The sequence below is a fragment of the Falco peregrinus genome, chromosome 5, assembly GCF_023634155.1.
Source record: "Falco peregrinus isolate bFalPer1 chromosome 5, bFalPer1.pri, whole genome shotgun sequence".
In the NCBI taxonomy this organism is placed as follows: domain Eukaryota; kingdom Metazoa; phylum Chordata; class Aves; order Falconiformes; family Falconidae; genus Falco; species Falco peregrinus.
In genome coordinates, this window is record NC_073725.1 from 77,014,481 (window position 1) to 77,037,101 (window position 22,621).

Below are 22,621 nucleotides of genomic sequence, written 5' to 3' on the forward strand. Positions count from 1 at the left end.
TATGGCGCCAGGGCCCTGGCACCCACCCAGGCACCCACTCACCAGGAACACACTGTAAGGAGCCACAAAAAATGTTAAAATTTAATGCCTCAGCTAATGGGCTGAGCGGAGAGGAGCAGAAACCCAGAGAAAAAGGGCTGCTTTCCCATGGAAGGGAAGAGGCAAGTATGCCCAGCCCCAGGGAGCCCCTAATAGCTTCTGCCTTCCCAGCCCGCTCCACCTCACGCTTCCTGGAAGAAGGGGAGCCCTTGCCGGCCCACGGCGGTGCCTGGCTGGTGGGACCCTGCTCCCCGCCTCACTGCATCCAGCTTCATAAAAGAGGCTCCCATCAAAGCCCGGGACCAAGAGGCTGGTCATGAGTGCTTGTTGCTCCTGGTGGATGCCCCACAGGAACCTGTGGTAGGTGATAGACCCTTCAGGGTGGGACCTTGCCCACGGGAGCCCAAGCTCCACTGTCCTCCCCCGCCACCGCCTGTACCTCTACTGGTCCCCTCCCAAAATTATGGGAGACTGAGAACGGGGAGAGGTGCAGAAGGGCAAGTCGGGACATCTTGTGGCATTGCCTGGGTTTTTTGAGGTCTAGGGAGAAAGTAGGGACAGGCTCCGAACCTTGTGTAGGTTTAAAAAAAGCCACTGCCTGAAACGAGTCCTTTTTCCCTTGCCTGTAACAAAGTGGCGTCTCTTACCAGAGCGAGTGAGCTGCCTTGGCTGCTGGCTGCTCTCCCATCCTGCTCCTCCAGGTCTGAAGCTGTTGGAAGGGGTGATTTGGACACTGGGATGAATTTTCAGGCCTCCCTTTCAAATACACATGAAACGCTGGATGTGTGAGACCTGTCTAAAGCACAGCTTTGCCTGCCCTCCCTCTGCACCTGCTTATTTGGGGACCTCCTGTCGTGTCTCAGCGCCCTGGCCCCATGGGGTTGTTTTGTCCCAGCCTAGAAGCAGCACCCCTTCAGTGGGAATTGGGAAGCCATTCCCAGCGATATAATCAGCGTGCCAAAAACACAGCACCTGACAACCCAAATAGTCCCAGATAAATCCCAACGGGGTGTGGAGCAGGGCTGGAGGGGAGGCAGGAGGACCTGGCCAGGAGCTGCAGTGGCCACCACAGCCACCCTGGCTGGGGCAGATGGTCCTGACCAGGTTACCCAGTCCAGGGACATGGGACGGTGTGGGATGACAGCCCCAGTGGATTGCCCTCCCTCCCTGGGACACCAGGCTGTGGGTGCCCGCACCAGGCACCCAGCAATGGCAGGTGGAGGAGGAAGGACACCCATCGTGGGGAGAAGCACCTTGGGAGCATACCTTCCCCACAGCAGCGGACTGTGGTGGTTTTTTAAAATTATGAACAACTGTACTTTTCACAGGTATTTGTACTCAGGGCCTTTACCTGCTGTATTTTTCATAGCTTGCTAAATAAGCAAACTTATTGCCAAGCCACTTGTGAGATACAGGGAGTGGTTGGGGTTTGCTGCACAAAACTTTCCCTCCTGTTCCAGAGTTGCTTTATTGCACTTGTAAAATACAGTTTAACCCTTTTCATAGAGTTGTTTTACTTTAGGTGACACTGCAGTAAGATGCTTATTTATACATCTCATTCAGAATGAGTTACAGTTCAACTTGTGGCAGGAACAATACAAGGAGCTGGAAACTGATACACGGCTGGGTGCGAAGGGAAGCGTAGCCAGCTGCTGGGTTGGCCTTGGGCTCAAACTCACCCCGAAGGCAGAACCCAAACTATGCAAAACTGGTATAAAACAATTAAATGTGGTGAATATTTGAATATGTGATTTAATGAGCTGGAATCAAGGCTGGAGCTGTGCAGGAAGCTTTGATAAGAGGGCTTCAAATCACGTTCCAGTGCATTGCTGTGTGTGTTTACAATAAAAGTGGAGGCATAAACCATGCAGTAACAAATGATTTTCACAAATTCTGTTCCCTTGGTTTCCCAATACAGCCATTCAGCACCATGGTTTATTTTGCTTCCTTCTATTTTTTTAAAACATAAAGTTAAAAAAAAAAAAAAAAAAAAGGTTGAGGGCATCTTGCATCTTGGGGCTTATTCAGGCATAGTCTGAGCCTTGCTGCCTCCCTCTTTAGGAAACAGATGGAGGAGCCCCAAATTAAAACATAAGGGTTGCAGACAGCCAGTGGTTAGGGTGACTACTAATTTTCTTTAAGAAATAGCCCTTCCAGCAATGGGCAGAGCCCCAGAAATGGAATAAAGGAGGCCCGGGGTCTGGCACTGCAGCGCTCCTGAACACACTCTTCCTTATGCTCCAGTGATGCTGGTGCCTGATGCTGGTGATATGTTGGCGGCATGATGCTGGTGGGTGATGCTGAAGGCTTGCAAAGCTCAGAGCTCACTCTCAGCCCCAAATCCTGTGCTAGAAGGTATTCCATGCCCTTGGGTTTTGCAGGGGAGATAGGGCTAGAGGAGAAAAGCTCCCTATAAGGATCCAGCAGCCTGGCAGAAGGTTTCTCTTCTTCCTTTTGGTCCCCACCAGCTTGCTCTCTGCCTGCGGCACACCAGATCCCTCCTGTCCCAGCCCACGGAGCTGGAGCCACTTCTGTTTTGGAGAGCCACAGAAGAACCCCACCCCAAACAACGCAGAGGTGGAAGGCAGAGCTTCAGGGCTTCGGAGGGAAGGTGTGCATGACCTAGCAGCTCCGTGTCCAGCAGCTGGTTTTCTCTACCAGCAATGTGCACCTCGGAGCACATGTCAACAAACAACCCTGTCGGAATAACAAATGGTGATAATAAGATTATCCTTTTAATGGTCACCATGGTAACCTGCCCTCTGCCAGCCAGCTGCAATATCTTGATGTAACCATTGCTGAGGTGGCGTCTCAAGGCAGTTCCAGCCTCAGTTAAAGACACTGGCAGGCACAGCACACCGCTTGGCTCAGCCTGGTGTTTTGGAGAGGTTGGAAGGGTTTTGGAGGTGTCAGAGGGGTTCTGGAGGTGCTGGAGTGGTTGGAGGGGTTTTGGAGAGGTTGGAGGGGTCTCGGAGGTGTTGGAGAGATAGGTGTTGGAGATGGTGCTCTGCCTTTGGGTGCATATAGTAATTCAGCAGCACGTAGCAGCAAATGGATGTGACCCTCCTGTGCAGCCAGGCAGCCTCTACTCAGCTGCAAGCTGCACATAGTCTTCTTGGTGAGTTTTTACCAGCCTGCATGGCCCAGGAACAGTGTTTCCACCCAGAGCAAAAGGCTGAGCAGGGTGAGCAGGACAAGGGGCTGTGTGGTCAGCATTCTCCTGAAAGCACGGAATAAAATCTGCCGTGCAAAAGACACAAGACTGCTCAACCATAAGCTTCTTGTTGAGCCTCGTGGTTAGTTACACCCCCCACGGAGGGTTTATTTTCTTCCCTCTTGTTTTGTTTAATCCTCTAATGTAACTGCAAGCATTTGCAATATCACCATATGGATACTGTTGCCTCTAAAGCGTATTAGCTGCTGGTTTCAGCAATACCTGTGACTGCAAATGTCACAGGAGAGTTTGGTGAACCGTAAGTATTTTCATCTGTATTAACTTCATGGGTTTAGGGCTCCAGTTGGTCCCACCTCCTTGTCTTCGTCAAGCAGCAGTTAGGGGCTGGATTTCCTTTTTGTAAATTCACCCGCTGTTCCAGATCTCTTCCTTACTGTCTTCTCACCCGACCACGTGTTAGAAAATCAAGGGCCACGAAGTAGTTTAAAACTAGGGGATGGGAGGGGGTGTTGAGGCTGGGGGTTGCTCCCGCCTCGCATATTTTTCGGGAGTTAGAAAGACACGAGGCCAGTAAACACAGACGGCGGCCCTGTACCTCTGCACCTCCCTTGGGAGGCGGGGGGCCGGGGGGCAGCACAGCCGTGCCTGGGGGTCGGGTCAGTGATCGCGGCCCAGGCAACGTACGCCCCTCTCACGCGCCCGGCCGCTGGCACGGGGGCCGCGCTCCAGCCCCGCCTCCAGGGGGTGTGGCCAAGCGAAGACACGCCCCCTCACCCGCCGCTTCCGGCTGGCCGGAAGGCAGTTCGCGCATGCGCAGAAGTGGCGGGGCGGGGCGCGGCGCGGCGCACCTCGGGCGCGCACCTTCCCCCCTCGTCCCCCCCCCTCCCCGCCCCGCGAGGCGCCGCGCCCTTCTCCAAGATGGCGGCCGGCGGCGTGCCGCGGCGAGCTGCGCATGCGTCTTCCCCACCACCGCCTCGGCTGCGATTGGCCGCGGGGGCCCGGCGACCGCTTCCGGCGGGAGGGCGGGGCGGGGCCGGCGGAGCCGCCTCCCCGGTGCGCGGCAGGATGCGCCTGGCGTAGCTACCGGACGCCCCGACAGCCGCCGCGTCGAGCCCCGCCACGCTCCGGTCCCCTCCCGGCCCCGCCCGGCCCCGGCCCTCCGCCGCCCAGCGCCGCGCCCTCCCGGCCCGCGCGGGCCTGTCCTCCGGTGGCCCTTCCCAGCGCCCTGGGGCTCCCCGTCCCCGCCGGCCGGGGGAGGCCCGGGGGCTGGGAGGCGGCGGTTGCGGCGGCGGCTCTCTGGGCGGGGGGCCGCCCGCGGTGCCTGGGGCTCTGCGGCCGGCGGGGGGCTCGCTGGTGCATGGGCGGGGAGGCCCCGCCGCCGGCCGCCGCCGGCCATGACATGAGAGGAGCGCGGCGCCCTGCCTAGAGCCGCCCCGCGGGAGCCGCCGCCAGCCATGGTGAGTGCGGGCGGGGAGCGGGGCCGCCGCGGAGCCCCCCCCCCCCGGCCCCGGGGAGGGGAGGTGGGGGGACCCCGCTGCGCTCCGGCGGGGCCTGCGGCCTGTCCCGGGCCCGCCGGCCCTCAGAGCCTGCCCCCGATGCGGGCAGCGGGCGGCCCGGCGCCTGCTGGGGGGAGCCGCCTGGGCAGCGGCCCGGCCGGGGGCTGCGGGCCCCGGAGGCCCCGAGGGGCCCTCGGGTGTTCGGGGAGGCCTGCGCCCCCGGAACCGCCGGGCTGGCACGTTTTAAAAAAGCCCTGAAGGCTTCCCAGGAGCGTGTGTGCCCGGAGGGTGTTGGGAAATACAGGGATTTTTCCAGTGCTAGCAGTGGGCTTGCTCTGGTCGCCTCCAGTTTAGCCTTGGAAAAGCTGCAGAAATAACCTGGATTCCCTTCTGTGCAGAGTGTAATTTAATTCTGCTGTAGATACCGGTCTTCAGCTGCTTTCCAGCAGCAGCAGCAGTCATAGCTGCATGCAGTCCTACCGAGAGATGCAGAGCTGAGATACGGCGTGCTTTGATTTGCACAATCTCTTTTTCTCTTGATAAGAAGCAGGAGAAGAATCTTTAATCCATCGGGTGCACGCACAGTCAGGCTTGCAGGGCTGGTAGGTGGAAATCGTTCTTCAGGGGATCATGGTATTGCTCGCTATCGCCGTACCAAGTGCTGGCAGTGATGTGCTAAGTAACAACTGCTGTTCTTATTTTTCCCTTGTTCTACCTGCAGGGAAACATTAAATTCCCAGACTTACTGGGTTGGCAAAGGGAAGCCACAGACATGTACTTTGCAGTTGATCAGTAAGTAGAGATGTGTTCAGCAGCCCTGGATCTGCTCATGGAAACTGCCTCCTCTCTCTCAGTCCCGCTGAGTGAAGGCAGTAGTTACTGATTTAGTTTACAACCACTTTCTAATTTAAATTGTCTTAAATAACGTAGGCTCAGGCCTTGCACCTCTGGTCTTCAGGAAGCTGGGATCTTGGTTTGCAGTTGTGAATTTGCTTCACCCAAGAGCCAAAATAATCACATCTGCACGTTGTTTGATGTGCTCCTGGTACGCTGTTGCTAGTTTACTGAAACCTTGCTCTCTGTAGCTCATCTAAGTTGAATTTCATTAGTCCCTGTGAGAGGCTTTGCTGCTCCACATGGTGTCTGCTGGGGTGGGATATGGCCTCCTAAATAAATACAGTAGCAGCCTGCTACTACTGGGTCTGCGTGCATGAGGGATGTACCTACCTGCTCAGGATGGACTCCTGACTTGTCTGTCATGTGTCACAGATCTCGCTGAATTTAACTTTGGCCAAAGCTAGAGCAAAAATTCTTTAGGTGAATACCCCAGGTTGAATAAGATGAAAAAATACTGTGGTTGAATTTGGAGAAATTGGTAGACCAGCTGTATATAACAAACTGTAGATCTGCATGCGGAAAGAAGTTACAGAGTTTTGTGCTTCAGGGTGTGCACCAATAATTACAAGTGACAAAAGGACTTCTTAGTTCTTCCCTTGCCTTCGTGCAGGCGTGCACATTTATCCTCCTGAGTGACATCTTTTGGTTTTTTCCTTGAACATTTGATATTTGGTTCAGCTACAAGCCAGGTACTGGCTCTGGAAGTTGAGAAGCAGTCATCGGGCTATACTGCAGAATTTACTGGTGTAACTCATCATGTGACTACTGTGCAAGATTTTCCTTATGTTCCCATTTCCTTGGAGCTTACAGATGGGCCTGTTCTGCTGCTAGCGTACCCTCCTTCCTGGAAACAGTTGGATAAGTGTGAAGATGAGATGCTGTAAGCCATACTGGGAACAAATAAAACACAATTAAACTCTGCTGTCAGAAATACAGATTTGTGGAAGCAGATTTTATTAGTTGAAGTTGAATTGGGTTGATACAGAAGGGAGTAAGCAATGAGTGCAGTAATGAGTTAAAGCTTGATTAACTGGGAAGGAATGTTAAGAACAAACTGTAAAGCCAGAGCTCTCAGTAAAGGCAGGAGGGGAAACTGGTGATGTGCAGCATACTCAGAAACTGCATGCGTGTCATAGAACAGGTGCCAGTTCAGTGTCCTTAGATGCAACTAATGGCTCAGAAATCTTATGCCACCCTTAGAAAGCTGGTTAGTTTCACAGGAAGCTTGAATCATTCTTTTGCTTTCTGAGGTATTTGTGAAGAGCAGCCCTGCTGCTGCGTCAAGCCTTCTGCACGTTGTATGTGTGTGGTGGTTATTACATGCTTGTGGCATGTCAGACGACTAATGCACATTGAGTGTCCACTAAATAGTTCTTGTACAGCATCCAATTTGAGGCTTTCTGTGAAAAGGTGAGTCAGCACTGATGTCCTATCTTTATAGAGAAAGTAGGGTATTGTGAAATACAGGCTTCTCAAGTGGATTTCTGTGGAGTCATGTTAACCTCTAAACACAGAGTAACAAGCTCCAACTTAGGCACTCAGGTGGCACTCTTGGAGTGTTTCTCTTCTTTTAATAGACCACAAAACATTAATGTTTTGTTGGTCAACTTTTAGGAATCCTTCTAGATGATTTTAGCAAACAGCTTGAAAATAAATACTGTTCGTGGAAGTAATCCTCGAGTGCATTTGTGTTTTGCATCCTAATAAGCTATGCATTTCTCTCATCACTCATTCTTTCATCTTTTTCCTGTTTCTGCTAGCGAAGATGAACCATCTCTGAAACTGTCAGATCCCAGTTGTAATCTCCTGAGCATACCAGTCACCTGGCAAGTGTGTTAGTAACTCCCATGTGAGGTTGGAAGTCAGGTGATTACCTCCTAGCAAATGTATTCTTCAATTATGTGTGATTTGTATCCTGCCAGCAACTGGAAGAACAGCTCAGGAAAGGGGACTTTTTTCAGGAAATGCTGTTGTGTTAGGTATCAGATTTAAAGGTGTCATATGAAGTCAACCCTTCAGTCAAGGAACTGCAAACAGGCTTCTCAAACATGTTGGCTTTAGTTACAAAACAAGTCCCACTTATTTCAGCTTATCACTAGGCCTCATGAGCGTGTAGCAAAGTGGGAATCAGACAATAGAAGTAGCAGCAGCAGATCCAAAGAAGCTCCCGTCCCTGTTCTGCCTGAAGCAAATCGAGCTTGCAAAAATGGAAGTAGGCAGTGGGCGTGTGTAGCTTGAATCTAAGTTTTCTACAGCAGCATCCTAGCTTTTACCTTATAGGCCCTGTTATTACCTTCCAATTTTTTTTTAGCGGTAAGCGCTGTCATTTTCTTATGCTTGAAGCTTCCTTTGGAGACCTGCAATGGTTTAAACCTTCCATTTGCTGAGGAATAAAGTATGTCTGGATTGCAGCATATCTAGCCAGGTAATGCTGGTGAGCTGTGGATTATTTTGGCACTGTTGGTTGCCAAGGAGCTTGCTACTGAATTACCAAAATAGCTCGTGTTTATTATGTATGCCAGTGTAGCTGAGCTGGTGGCCTTAAGGCCCAGATCAGGTCTGTGGGCTGTGAACCATTCCTGCGGTTTTGGGACCACTGCCGATGGCTACTGTGCAAGGGGGCTGAGGACATCGTTGTGGCAGGAGGCAGCAGCAACTTCCTGCTTTTGCAGAAAAACCCTGCCTGGCTGTCCCATTGTGCCAGAGATGCTTAAGTCACGTTTGGGCTGCTGCCGCCCGTTCGTGAAGCAGGTGATCTATGGGACTGCGTTGCCAGAAGAAGAGATGGAGAAAAGAGGGTGAAGCTGAAGAGGGTGTGCTGTGGCGGGCAGGAAGCGCTCGCTCATAGTGAGGTGGCCTCTGCTTGCGGAAGGTTTTTGAGACCAAGAGGGAGCTGGAGCGTGTCGTCCCCTCCCCCCGGCAGTGCCTGCTCTGACACTGCCGGCTGATGTGCAGCATCAAAACTAGATGGCTGTGGTGTAGTAGACTGAAGTTCTGTCAGCTTTCTGTACGTCCCCTTAAAGTACATAGCTTAAAAATAAAAGTCAACCCTTTATAAAACCATTCGAACTCCATCTACTGAGTAGGCAAACAAGAGAATAGGAACTTTGAAGTTCTGACCTCAGCTCCAACATTGGGCTTCCTTTTTGGGCCTTCAAGTCACATCATAACTTGCTGTGCCCCTTCATTATTCTTGCTTTATTAAACCGTGAGACAGCAGCTGAGACTTGCCGCTGGTGAGCTGTCACACACATTGATTAGCTCTGCAGCAAAGCCTGTGTGGCACTGTGTGGTGTGAGGCTCTGTCCGCTGTGACCCCTGCGGCAGCACCCTCTGCCTCAGCTGGCCCTGGTGAAGCTCAGCCTGTACGGCACTGCTGGCAGTTAGGAGAAAGGGGAATCGGAATGGAGTTTGTAGCAGGGAAGCTCATCCCGAGCATGGCTGTTAAGGATGCTTCCCCCAGGATGAAAGATTTTTTTTCCGACGAAAATAGCGAATTTAGCAGAATGGTTATACGCAATGCCTTTCAGGATCTATAATAATTACATGTGCCACATTTCAAAGACCTGGGTAGCCAAATGTAGGCGGTATTATCTCCAGTCGGACTAAGAGGTATTAAGGCAAAATTGTTGAGCCTCAAGGTCCACTAAACTACCTTGGAAAGCTGCTTACTGCTAGATGATGAGCATGGCAATCCGCTGATAGATGAATGTTGCTTATTGCGATTATTTTAGTAGAAAAGCATTAAAAGCTGGCATGTACTGCTACTAAGCTCATGCAGTGGGGCTCCATGCTGCGAAGAGATCGCTCAGTGTCCGGATACCTAAAAGCTCTGAGGAATTTGTGTTTGGTTATTTTAATGCATGTTATGAGGTGTTGCCATTTAGATCGGGGAGAAGGAGCTGCTGTTATTGTTACTGTATTTCTTAATGTGTGTTAGTATATGCAGAGTAGAAAAACATGCAGCTTTTATATGTGTGGGCTGATACCTGTCTGCTAGAATAATGTGTCCTAACATTATCCTTCATAAGTCAGCAGATACTTCCTGTTAGTAACTGCGTTTGTATTTGGGTCACCGCTGGTTTGGCCTTCTCTGCACCCCAGGTGTTGACCACGGCAGTCTTCTGCTTTTGGAGTAATAAAATGTTTGCCAGCTTTGTTTTGTCAAAATAGAATGCTTAGAATACCATCTATAGAGGCAAAGTGCATAGCATGTGCCTGTTCTTTTGTGAAAGTGTTGTTCCAACAAAAGCGTAAATACTAAGTTTGGTAGAGGAAAGCCATTGCCTTTTTATGATTATGATGTTCAAGAAGTTGCTTACTCATCTGGGCAGCTCTTGGGGCTCATTTCTGTGGCCAGAAATGGAATGGGTCCTCTGGTGAGAGCCTCTGTCCTCTGGCAGGTTGGGAATGGGGCATCTTCTCTGAGCCTGGGCTCAGGAGCACCTATGGTTTATGGAATGTGTTTCTGTGGTGAAGCAAGTTTTTCCCGTTCTTACCTTCTCCCCATCCACGTGTCTTACTCCTTTCTTTATCCACATTTCTGTTTTCCATTTACAGTTAGGATCGGAAGCTTTCGCTCTTCTGGCAACATCACAAACTCCTTACTTTCCGCCCCCCCCCCCCCCCCCCCCCCCCCCCCCCCCAATCTTCCCTGTTCCCTCACCTATGGGGATCATGCCCAGAATAAATTTATTTTATCATTTCCCAGCCATTTGAATTCATGCTGCAAATTATCTTTTATTTATTTCGGCATCTCCAAGTTTGTGGCTGGGTCTGCAAGTCTATCTGTATTTTTAGCAGTTTGACTTAATATTTTATTACAGCTTTAATTGCAGCATGAATTTTCTTTTCCCAGGAGGGATTGTCGTGATTCCTTTTTGTCCCCTCTTTTGAGAAAGGAGCATACTCATCTGTTTTGTATACTGGCTTGTCAGGATGCCAAAGTCAGCATTGAACGCAGGGGCTGCAGCCTTCCAGAAGAGAAGAGTGAGGGTTTTTTTCCATACAGGAGAGGGTTTTGTCAGAAAAATCTGTGTTGTGCTTGGTTGATTCTCTCCTGCTGCAGTGGGTAAAAACAGAACAGATTGCTTCTGAGTAGCAATACTCCTAGTCCTTTTCTTTGGGATTAAGGGCAGGTTTTTTTCTCTGAAGTTTTGCTTGGTGGTGTTTTGGGTTTTTTTCCCCTTGGAGTAATAGCTGGTGTCTAAGAACAGTGTGTTTAAAGTCAAGGTCTGGAAGGGATACAGTAATGACAGCTATGCTGTAGTGGTTAGATTTGTTGTTCCCCATATCGTTACCCTGTTCCTTCGCTTATGGGTGATAAGACTGAATTTTCTGCAATTCCTTGGCTTTCTTTTTGCAACTGTTAAAGAAAAAAAAAAAAAAAGGGATGACGATGTGATCTAGGGCCTGTAATCTCTGATGTGCAACCATGAGGTGCTCGGGAGCAAATCTGTTTCTGCTTCCACCATGGCTGAGGGCTGCACCAGCAGCTCCTCTGATCCCACCAGCAACCCAGGAGAAGCAGTGTTTTGTGATGGGGAGAGGTGAAGGAGGAAAAGGCTGCTTTGCAGCAGTTTCAGCAGCTTTTTCTTGTTTCCTGCTGGCACTTGATGAGGCGGGCCAGGTCATGTTGACCAAAGTCTAGTTATGCTTCAGCCTGTCAGAGCTCCCCAGTCCTGGGGCAGATAGCCCTGTGTCCGCCTGTTGGAGCCCCCCGGTCCCAAGATGGATAGGATAGCCCTGTGTCCACCCATTGGAGCCCCCACCCCAGTCCCAGGGCAGATAGCCCTGCAACCATCCCTGGAGGCTGCACACGATGTTGCCCCAGAGCTGCAGGAGATGCAGGAGTGAGAGGCAGGCTGCTGTTGTGAAATACCCCCAAGTGCAGAAGCATTGCAGATATCAACATCTTGTTTTTAAGTGGACTAGATGTTCTTCCTGCATGTGCTGTCCTTTGGAAACATTTAAAATGGGGGGGGGGGGGAAGTCTAGCTGAGTTATTCCCATGGTAAGTGTTATCCATGATAGTTTCATTACCCAGTCTTAAGTGCCCAACACAAGTTTTAATGCTCTTGCCAGGAATTAAATTTGCAATATTGCAGGTGTGTTTTTTTTCCCACCCCCCCCCCTCTTTTGACAAGGAGTGAGGGTCATGTATCTTATTTTTGTGTAGTGTGATCATACGTCCTTGGCAATCGGGTCCAGCTGGTGTAATACATTGCGTAAGGTATAATCCTTCTCCCAAGTTTACGATAAACCTTGCACTGATGTCACATTGCATAGTCTGGTGTTGGGAGTTTTTCTGCAAGGTAATAGACTTAATCCTGCCAGGCAGAAGTGGGTGTCGGAGAACTACCTGGAAAATGAGCAGCTGGGATGTGTCAGTGCAGTTAAAAATTCAGCAGGTTCAAAGATCTGTAGATGGAGCTGCATCTGAAGTACCACTTTAAGAAATATGCTGAATAATTGTTTTCTTTTTACATTTGCTTTCTTTTTTGCTTGTCCTGGTGCTTTCCATTTCCCACTTTGCATATGTACATACTTTCAGAGACTCCTTAAGGTAGGATTGCAAACAACTGCAATTCAGAGTGTTTGTCTAGGTATTGTGAGTTGTCTGTAGGTTGAGCAGCTTATATGTGGCTTTGCAGACGGTAAAGCATTTGAGAAGTGTTTCTAAAAATCTGTTAATGCATCTTGGAAGGCTTGGTGCTGATATGCAAGCATGCCAGGTTTATGACTCCTATGCTTAGCATCTTTTTTTCTAGTCTCTTTGGTCAAAGCAGCTGCCACATTTGGACAAGTGCTTAAGAGCAAGCTTTTTAGCATTTTTAAGTATCATATATCCATCTGTAAGAGCCAGAATAGTGTTCTTTGTAGGAAGACTGTTGAAATTTGTATAGGTGTGTTTTTTAAAAGTCTTCAACTAGAAAGGCCATACTTTGTACCTTTCATAAGTTCATTTTATGTGCTGCTGCTTGTCTGTTGTTCTGGACCATTTGAGTAAGAAGCTGCAAGCATTTTTCTTGACACGTTTTTATTTCTATGGATGATTTTTATAAGGACTTTTTTATTCCCTCCACAAATACCCTCCCCCACCCAACATACTTATGCTTAAAATAGTATGGCTGTGGAATCTTTCTGATCTGCCTTTTTACAACTCGGGTTACTTCACCTAAAACAGCAGGGGAAGTGTTACCTCAAAATCAGTTAAGTTGCATGTGTTTGTTTGGGCCAGCCCTGTGGTTCTGTTTGTGCAAGCCTAGATTTGCTTATGCAGAGAAAAGGGAAGTGATTTGTGACTTGTGACTGTGGTCCTGGCACTCATGCACGAGCATCGCCGCATAGGAAAGGACGGGATCTCCCTCGAGGTGTGGCAGGCTCGATGGAAGCTTGGGAACCCAGCAAAGGGAGCGTGTGAGGGGAGAAGACAGACCCAAACACTGAGATTGCAAAACTGTTGCCTTTAGAGATGCAAGCTTCTAGACTTCACTGGAAGACTCTGAGTTATTTCTGTACTCTGGGAGAGAACCAGAGTCACCTTGCAGTGTTTCAGCATCTGTGAAGTGACATGTGCCTAGCTGACTGCCCTCAGCAGATGACCAACCTTGTGGGGTGTCCATCTGAAGACCCTACTGTGACTTTATGGCTTGGTTTTTTCTCGTTATACCTAAACAGAAAATTTGTTATCGGTGATGGCAGTGGCTGAGAACTGTCTGAACAGAGTGTCTACTGAGGAAAGTCTAACAACTGTAGCCAAATTGTCAAATTTAAGTCCTAAGTCCAAAAAGTGCCACCTGTACCCACCTGGGACCCCTGTGCTAGGGTGATACGCAGTTGGTATGGTGCAGAATATTGATCTCAAGTAGTCTGCTTTGGATACTTCTGCACTTCTCATCTGCATATCATTATTTTAGCAACTACTTGTTTGGGGAAATAATGTGTTGCTAAGTCTTTTCCAGCAGCTGAACTGCAGTAAATCGATTGGCAAGTCAGGAGTGCATGGCCAGCCCACCTTCCCCTGGCAGCGGGGGCCCGCAAATTGCTCTTGTGCTTGTCCTCAGCAAGAGTGTGGCTTGTAACGGCACTGTGTCTAAATCTTACCTTGCTTATGACAGCTTGCGATGATTATTTTATGCCTTTGGTGGGTTTCTAAGAGCTTCTAGGTGTTGAATTTTAATGCTTTATGCATTCTGTGTTTCCATCTAATGAACATCTTTTCTGAACAGCAAAGCAAGCAAAGCAAAATGCTTGGTGAAGGACATGCTGGCTACTGGACCTGATGGTGTCGATTCAGAGTTACTGGTTTAGAAAGAATCAGACCTGGACATTTGAGCCTGTTAGTCAGAGTTCAGCCTTAAAACCTGAAGCCTGGTTAACTGAACCTGCCTGTACAAGAAGATTTAAGAAATAAGATCCCTTAGGTATTCAAAAAGGTGCCTGATTACTTGTATAGCAGGCAGTGTTTACAGGTAAGATGATCTCTTTATCCTGTTTGAGAAATCAGATTATCACTGCTGGCTCTCAATAGCCTGTTCCACACATCAGTGTTCAGCCTGTGGTCGTTTTGGGGCCTTAGCTGATATTTAAGTAAAATGCATTGATTCCTGAAGCGCAGTCTGGGGTTTCTGAAGTGATGGGTTGTACAGGCAGAAGGGCCTTGAGCACCTCTGGTGCTGGATGTCGGCTTTGTTGCAGCCAGGAGATCGAGAGTAGCATGAAGCCTTTATTCCTCCCGCAGATTGCCTTGAGGTAGAACAATAAGTCATTTCTTTTATGGTAGTTTTTTTGCTGAAATTGTGGTACAACAGAAATGAGTTTACAAAATCTCATCTCATTAGTGAGCTGCCAAAGCTGTGACCCTTGAATCGAATGAACCAGATAAGTGGGATGTATTCTGCAGCCAGGAGGTCTCTTGAAATGGCACCAGGAGCCTGAACTGTTCTCAAAGCACAGAGTGAAGCTGTCTAGTTTCGGTTCATTAAACCACAAAAACATCTCTGAAATGCAACGAGGAAACCAAGAATAAAGACTGAGCCTTGTCGTCTTGATACCATCAGCAGTGTGCTGCCAGGGAGCACGTACGGTGCAGGGTCTGTGTGCTGTCTCCCAATTTAAGGTCTCTGCGTGAGTTACGCTGATAAGGAGACACTGGGAATGTGTGAAGCCCCGGACTTGTAAAATCATTAGTTGGAAATGATTAAATATAGTAGGTAACACCGCCTTTGAGCTGCAGAACTCTGCCTCTCAATAGTATGCGTTCATCCTTTCTAGAGGATGTGCTGGGTTTTGTACAAGTTCTTAAAAAACACTTCATAATTCTACTTCTATTGCTAAAAGTAATAATGCACTTCTTTCTTGAACTTGGTTGCATCGAGTGACCCAAGGCTGTTCCAAAGGTTCACTGAAGTGGTGATAATATCTGTGCTTTGCAGGTAGCTGCAAAAAAAAAAAAAAAAAAGGCCTTTGTGACCTTCACAAGCAGACTTAGAGTGACCACAGTCTTTCTGAGAGTGTAGTTACTAATTTATGTGTTCATTATCATATTATGTTAGGGCTTGGGCAGGAAGGGGCTCTGAAAGACACCCTGGTAATTCTTAAATGAGTAAATTAGTACCTTAGCACATATGCATGTTGGTTAGGTATGTGTACTATTAAATTAGTCTCGATTGAGTTTCCTTAAAAATTATCTACAACAGTAAACCCAAAAAATTATAATTATAGAAGGAAGAAAATTCAGCAGCTAAAGTGTGGTGGTTTGTATTTGTCTGTGTATAACTGTACTGTTAAATAACTGTGCAAAATTGGAAGCAGAAGGCTCCCAGGTGGAAGAAGATGGGACAGTGTAACTTAGCAGAGGCAGGGTGATGATGAGTTATTTTATACTAGCAGCTGCCATTGTGTTGTGTGTGTGATTTTTCTTTTTTCTTAACCATATTCACTGGCTTGTTGGTGGCATTATAGCAATTCCTGCTGGGAATGCTGCAAGCAGCGAGGTTTCACACTGCTCTCCTGCAGTCCCTCCTCTCCTGGAAGAGTTGCTCATTATGAGCACAAGCTGGTAGATGTAGCTGATACTCACTTTAGCAGAGCTGCATAAGATGTGGTAAGATCCAAATCTCGATAAGCAAGAGGAGGCTGAATTGTGCTGGGCGGTGTGTCTTGTACTGGTGATGGTAGGAGACATGGTGGGTAGGAAGGGGACATAGATGCAGGCTCAAAAAAAATTAGGAAGCCAGGGCTGTGCTGGGAAGCGATCTGCATTTGCTATCAATATCTGGTGTAGGGAGGCTTTATGGGCTGGTAGGTGTTAGATGCAGTGTGAAAAGTGCTTCAGCAGTGCAGGTATTGAAGGCAAGGATGGAACAAGAGTGGGTGTCTGAATTAAATACACGATGGGGTGCAGAGGGGTGGTGAGTAACAGTTCCTGAACAGAAAGACATCCCGTCCTCTTTAAATATAGAGATGCTGAAGGGGGTTTAGATCGGCGGTGAGGGCTTCTGGGGTTCAGCAGTGCAAGTGTTTCTCCTGCTTGCCACTGAAGGAGGTGTTAAGGTTCAGCTTGTGTGGTGTAAAATCCATGCTTCCACATCAAAGGAAGGCGTTCCAGTGCTGCCTGGGGGATGGCTGAAGTCACTTTTGTAATGTTGCAACTGCAGTTAACATCTTATTAGAAAAAGCTTTGTAGAGGAATCACCTTGATTTTTTGTCTTGGAGTGATAACCATTTCCAAACATATTTAAAAAAAAAAATAAACAGGCCTAACCCTCCTTGTAATTTGTCATCTGCCTGAGTTGCCATATTTAGAGAATTGTCTCTGTGATCGATATTCTACCGAGCTGTTAATAGCAAACACTAAAAGGTTAACAGCTTGTGTTTTTATGGCAAAGCATTAGTGAAAAGCTTTCCTCTAAAAGAAACAATTGCTTTGGAGAATGTAAAATGAATTAAAAAGATAGGAAGTGAACTCTAAATGAAAGCACTTCAGGAGAAAATTGAAATAGCTTTATAAAGTGCTTTCATATCTTCTAAAATGATCAGGTATTTGAAGGGGTGGGTGGGGTTGTCTCTAGTTATATGCAAACTAAAATCAGTGTTGTATCTTCTATTAAATATGCAGTGTCTGAATTGCAATCCAAAATTCATTCCTCTGTTCTTTGTCAGAGTAGGACAGGTAGCTTGTTCTACCTGAATGCTTTAGTCTGCAGGCTAAACTGAACTTGTTACGGAGTCCTGGTTTAAGCAGCAAGGTACAAAGGTTTCGCTTCTCTAGAGCTTTATTGAGGTGCGGTGAACTGGAGTTTGAACAGCCTAAAATGCAGTAAGCTGGCAGCTACTAAACTATTTTTCTCATTAATCAAGAGAAATCTGTTAATGGCTCATACATCTTAAAATGTAATTGAATGGTAGCCCTGAAATCAGCTGGCACATCCAGGTTTTATAGATCCTTCTTTTGTACTTTGGATGGAGAATGTCTTTGGATGTGCAAGTTCTTGGTAGCAGATCTCATAATTTCTATCAAAATAGGAAGTTGTAGTCTCAGCTGTGAATCTGTTGTCTTTCTGGTTGTGTGAGGAGGGTGTTAAAAGTTGAACCTCATACATAAATGGTATGAGTAAGCAGCTACACAGCTCAGGTTTGGTAACTGTAGTGAAACACCTTTAGCAAACTTAGAGGCAAAAATGGATATGGTAAGGATTGAAAGGGGTGCTCTCCCACCCTGATCCATATCAAGTCATGCTCAGATCAGGTGGGGCAGTTCCAGGGACAGCAGACATGCGACAGACCTGACCCTTGCCCGGTCCCTGCAGCACAAACTCAGCATAGCACAGCTGCAGTTAACAGCACCTATTTTGGGGAGAATGGGCTGTGAGATGCTATCCTGGAAACAACTTCTAGGTGCAAGGATGGGTGTCCTGCTGGAACACAAGAATTTGTAGCTGCTGGTGCACTAGCATTTAGACCCGCTACTTTCATGTGTCACTAACTTCTTCACCTAACTGAGCTGTGACCGAGGACATCGTCTGTGGCTGGAGGATCTGCTGAATCTGGCAACTATAATCCTCCCTGCGGGTCAGAGCTCACTGCAAGCAGGATTCATAGAATTCAGTATATATTTCTCAAATGGTTGACAGAAGAGAGCAAATGGTATTTCCCAGTGGTTTGGTCCCACCCTGGGAGAGGCACTGGGGTGGGGGTGGAGGGGGTCAGATTTTACAACTTGTGAAAGCGGTGGGAAGTATTCCTATTTTTAATAGTTGAGTATTTTGTAATGCCTTATGAGGGTGAGGCAAACTGCTCTTACCCAGAAAGCATGTAGTAAATTCTAGTAGTGATGGTCCAGACTTCACGACTTTCCTTGCAAACCTTTAAAAATCTATGGATGACCCAAATGGTTGAATTTCAGACCAGTCAGAAATGGAACGGAGCGCTGCTGGGTCTGCCTGCCCATGGGGTTTGGTCTTGTCCTGACTCTGCAGTCCTTAATGCGGCTGCGTTGCTGCTTGGGATCCGGATTAGTTGGCGTTCCTCTTGGCTGACGATACTTCCCTGTTCTTTTCTTCAATGCAGAGTAAACACTGAGCCCTGGAAGAAGAAAGCACATTGCATGTTAATGTGAGCAATAATACTGAGGTGCAGCTGGAAATAGTACAGCCAGGTACAGCCGCAGGTCCTACGAACAGCTCTACTTTTATTAGTCTCACTAGATAATCTACTTTCTGGTGTGTCTGGATATAGGTACAGTAAATTTCCTCTGCGGCTCTCCAACAGCATGTGCCCTCTTTATCTCACTGACCTAGTTATCGGAGCCTTTGCTCGAGAGGTGGGTGATTGCTGCATGCTCCAGGAACGGTTAACTTGAGGAATACCCAAGGGCATTAGCAAATGCAGAACGATGCTATCCACCTGTTGAAGTCCTGCCGGTAGCTAGGATGGGGGGCACTTGGCGTGGCCATTGGAGAGCACCTAGGGGAGGACCTGGGAGAGGCTTTCCAGAGCCCGTTGTGGGCTGGGCTTTAATTACTTCAGACAGTTTGTGCTGCTCCACCTTTCTTTGGTCAAACCTCCAGAATAGCTGGGAGAAGTCAAATAGGAGAAGAAAACAATCTGGGAGGTCATGCTGTTTCGTGCTGCCCAGGTTGGCCTTGGATTCTGGCCAGCCTGGGCTTTTTATGCCAATGTAAAATGCTTGTGTTGTGCTCTGGTTTCTTTTTTGCTTTTGACGTGTTCAACATTGTGATGGTGATGGTTTTATATAAAAGATTAAGCGTGTTCCTAGGAGAAGGCTCTGTCATCTTCAAAGCCAAGGTAGTCTGAAGTCAGCGGAGGATGTGTCAGATGCTCAAGATTTATGAGAACTCTGCAATTTATTTCCAAATGTAGGAAATAAATCTTGAATCTTGGAAAAGAATTAACTACTCTTCCTAAAGAAGTATTGAATTAACTATTCCAAAATGATTGAACCCTGCCATTCCTGCGTGAAGACCTAACACTCCTCTGTGAACTGAGGTGATCTTGGTCTTGGCTGGTGGAGGGGTGGAGTGGAAGAGCAGTGCTTCTGGCACAGGAATCTGCAACAAATTGATCTGCCCAACATTTGGAAACCCCTCTTTGGGGCTTTAGCATTAGAAACTGCTGGTGAGACTTCCTCAGTGTTGAGCAGCAGAGAAAGTAAACTGCATGTAAACATGAAAAAGTTGGATATGTTGGTCTGGATCTAGTTGGAGGAACTTGCAACAATATGCGATGTCCCAGAAAGAAACGCATAGAAATGGCAGTGTGGCTATATCCAAATGTCATTAAAGACTCCACTTAATCAATTATTATTTTTTTTGAGTGAGGCTTTTATCTATAGTGTTGCTGTTATCTGGGAAATGGTGACTGGCAGGAGGAGACTGTTCGGTGGCTGAAGGGCCGCTGGCTTCAAGGGGAAGTTTACAGTGCGAAGGACTGTTTGCAGAAACCATGTATAAATGGATTAAAGCGGTCGTAATGGGTGCTTGATCTTGCTTAAGCTGTCAAAGTGGCTTTGATTTGATTGTAGGTTATTTTAAGCCAATTTCCCACTAACAATGTTTCTGCTAAAATAGTCCTTGCTTTCTAGAGCAGGTCTTTAAAAAGAAAAAAAAAAGTAAAAAAGGGAGGAAGGAAGAGGAAAGGGTGGATGAAATTCAATATTCCTTTGTAACTGAAAATGCTCCTACAGAGCATCCATTTCCAGTTGTTTGCAGAGCAGAGCTGAACTGGTATTCCCATGCTGTTGTGTTGAGTTTTCAGTTCTCCCAGGGATTAATCCAATCCTGGGCTGTTTGGGGAGGGTCTCCTGCTGCTTAGCCCTATGGTGGTCCTTGGGGAGACAGCTGTAGGTGGAAATGGGAACTAGCAGAAGCCCGTAGTGTTTCTGCAAATTGTCTCACTTGTTTACGTCTTTGCAGAAGATTGCCAGGCATGGTTTTGTTTCTGCTTTTATTTTCTTGACTCAGAACTTTCAGTTTTCTTTAATGGTTTACTTTGTTTCTGTACAGAGGAAGGTCGGGGCTTGAATCTTGATGCATTTATTATTGATAGCATGCATTGAAAACATTAGAAGAATGACTAATGGTACGGTCTGTGTTGTAGCAGTAGTGTTTTCTAAGGCTATCCATTATCAGGCTTAGACTGAAAGGGAAGTGTGGTGAGAGGCTGAGCTGGATGGTGAGCTGTTACTAGAATAAAATCATCCCACCCCCAGAGTCCTGCAAAACTATAGTGACCTTGCAACAACTGGATACTAATCCTGACAACTTTTTTTAGGACTTAAAAATACTGAGCTATAACGGATAAATTCCAATAATAAAAGCTAAATTTGGGGATGTGATTTTTGTTTTTCTTGACTCAAATTGCTGAATACTTGTGTATTGCTTTTCAAAGTGCTGGAAATGCCCTAATCCTTCAAGCTGCTACTTCCTGAGCACTGTTGGTGTTGCAGGTGGCAGCACTGCACAGTGTGGCACCAAGGCAAAGGTATCAGGAGTCCTCTCCAAGTTTGTGTTCCCCGTGCTATCGCTGTATTTATTATCTAAGCATTTGAAAGCATCTTCACTTGAACTTGCTGTCTTTAAGAATTATTTTACAAGGATGAGCTGACTTAAAATTACTAAATGCTGCCAAAAAAAAAAAGGAAGCTTCTTGTATTGTTTTCATCAGTTATTGCAGCTGAGCAAATGGTCCTTCATGTCCAAAGCTTTCACTTGCAGTGGACAAATCTTGTTGCTACTTGACACCAATGAGCAGTTTAAATTGCAGATTATTTCACCTTGCACCTGGGCTTCATGCTCTTGTTGTTTTTTTAGGTGACATGAACTGTATGGGCATCCTGTGTGCAAGTCAGAGCAGAAATTAGTTTTAACTTTTTCCTTTAAATGTCATTCCCAGGCATCTGAAGAGGCCTCGCTACGGGCTTTGGAGAGCCTAATGACAGAGTTTTTCCACAATTGCACAACAAATGAGCGGAAACGCGAGATAGGTGAGTTCATGCCACCTCTAAAGGCTGGTCCCCTTTGCTGTCTGCCCTTTGCTTTCTGCTGCCTGCAGACCTCGGCAGAGGTGACTCGGGTATGTTAAATATAGCAGATGAAAGTGCTCTGTCTGATACCAAACTGCACCTTAGTCTCTTCTGCTTATGTATGAATTTGAAGTAAAGACTTATATAGTTTGGGTTTCAGAGATCCCATGGCAGGTCCTGTGGATAATTAATATGTAGGTAACTGTCTACTGCTGTGAGCACAGAGATGTGGGGTTTTTTTCGTCAAAGGTAGAAAGTTGGTTAGGGTAGGAGAAGGGTGTTACGTTTTTCTCTGTCTGTACATGGTTGAATTACATGTCGTGGAAAACCTCTACTGCCTAGAGATGGAGCATGGACTTCAAATGTCTTCAGCATTAAGCATGGAAAGCGGAAGACTGTCCCAGTTAATATGAAATTACACATAGGAATAAACAGTGAGGTTTCATTTTGGCTGGTGTTATTGAATATGTCCTTCTGAAAGCCAGCAGAGATCTTACAGGTGCTCTAGATTAGCTTCTTGTATCTGTGGTTAATGGCTGTAAATAGACAGTTTGATTTTTATTCTCAAACTTCTGACATTTCTAACTTGAGTGCCAAAAGTATGATCAGCATGAAAGACTTTGCCCAGAAATCTGATAAAATAAAGAATAAACTACTAGACAGGTTTATTCTTTTTTCCTATTGTGGAGGTCTACTGTGGAAAAGTAAGCCTTCCGTATCCCCCATGTTCCTGCTTAAGTTGCAGGAAAGAAACCAATTGATTAAGGCTTAAATTTGATCAGCTGGTAAAGCAGCCCTTGCAGCTTTTCCTTTTGCCATGTTTGCTTTGTAGTCACTCAATGGGAGATGGCCAAATCCTGTACCTGAGTGTTCAGAGAGGTTTTTGATATGCTGACCTACAACAAGCTTCGTGGCTCTTGGAGCAATTACATTAAACCAGGGGTGTTTTTATAATGCTCTGTGTCATCTGAAGTCCTCCTAGTCTTTCACGGTGACCTGGTATCCCAACATTTGGCTTTTATAGATAAAATGGTGATGCTTGTAATGTAACTTTTGTGTGATTTGTTTTAATATTCAGCTATTAGTCTGTTATATTTATCTCACATTGGTGTTCTAAAATGACATACCTTTTTTTTATTAAATCTTATTGTTAGCTTTTGATACTTCGGAGTGTGATTTTATTTTTTTTATCTCCTCCAGGTTGAGTCATTCCCTGAACGTGGGGCTGCTTCCATATTCAGTGTGTCATTGTGTCTTATTGTGCTAGCAGTACACATTGGTAGGGAATTGTTTGCACCTTAAGAATTTAAATGTAATTTTTTAATACTTTATTTTTTCAGAGGAGCTTTTAAATAACTTTGCCCAGCAGATAGGAGCCTGGAGATTCTGCCTCTATTTCCTGTCAAGTACAAGAAACGACTATGTAATGATGTACAGTTTGACTGTGTTTGAGGTAAGATGTGTACT

The 22,621-nt window shown here is 46.9% G+C and overlaps 1 protein-coding gene and 1 long non-coding RNA gene across 6 annotated transcripts in view; both read left to right on the plus strand.

The window, feature by feature from the left end:
* Nucleotides 1-4,303: 4,303 nt before the first annotated feature.
* The window catches only part of XPO6 (exportin 6), a 55,905-nt gene continuing 37,587 nt past the window's right edge, over nt 4,304-22,621 (plus strand). For all 4 annotated transcript variants that reach the window (XM_055803911.1, XM_055803912.1, XM_055803913.1 and 1 more), the window contains exons 1-3: nt 4,304-4,671; nt 21,025-21,115; nt 22,495-22,607. In XM_055803911.1, the coding sequence (XP_055659886.1) occupies nt 4,669-4,671; nt 21,025-21,115; nt 22,495-22,607 (207 nt within the window). In that variant the 5' untranslated portion in view covers nt 4,304-4,668. The remainder of the gene's footprint in view (nt 4,672-21,024; nt 21,116-22,494; nt 22,608-22,621) is intronic.
* Nucleotides 4,682-10,176, plus strand: LOC114014023 (uncharacterized). 2 transcript variants are annotated; one of them, XR_008747199.1, is made up of 4 exons: nt 4,682-5,312; nt 5,432-5,502; nt 5,641-5,755; nt 6,411-10,176. It is a non-coding gene; the product is annotated as an uncharacterized LOC114014023 (long non-coding RNA). The 2 variants fall into 2 exon arrangements; XR_003557356.2 differs by having other exon boundaries at nt 5,641-10,176.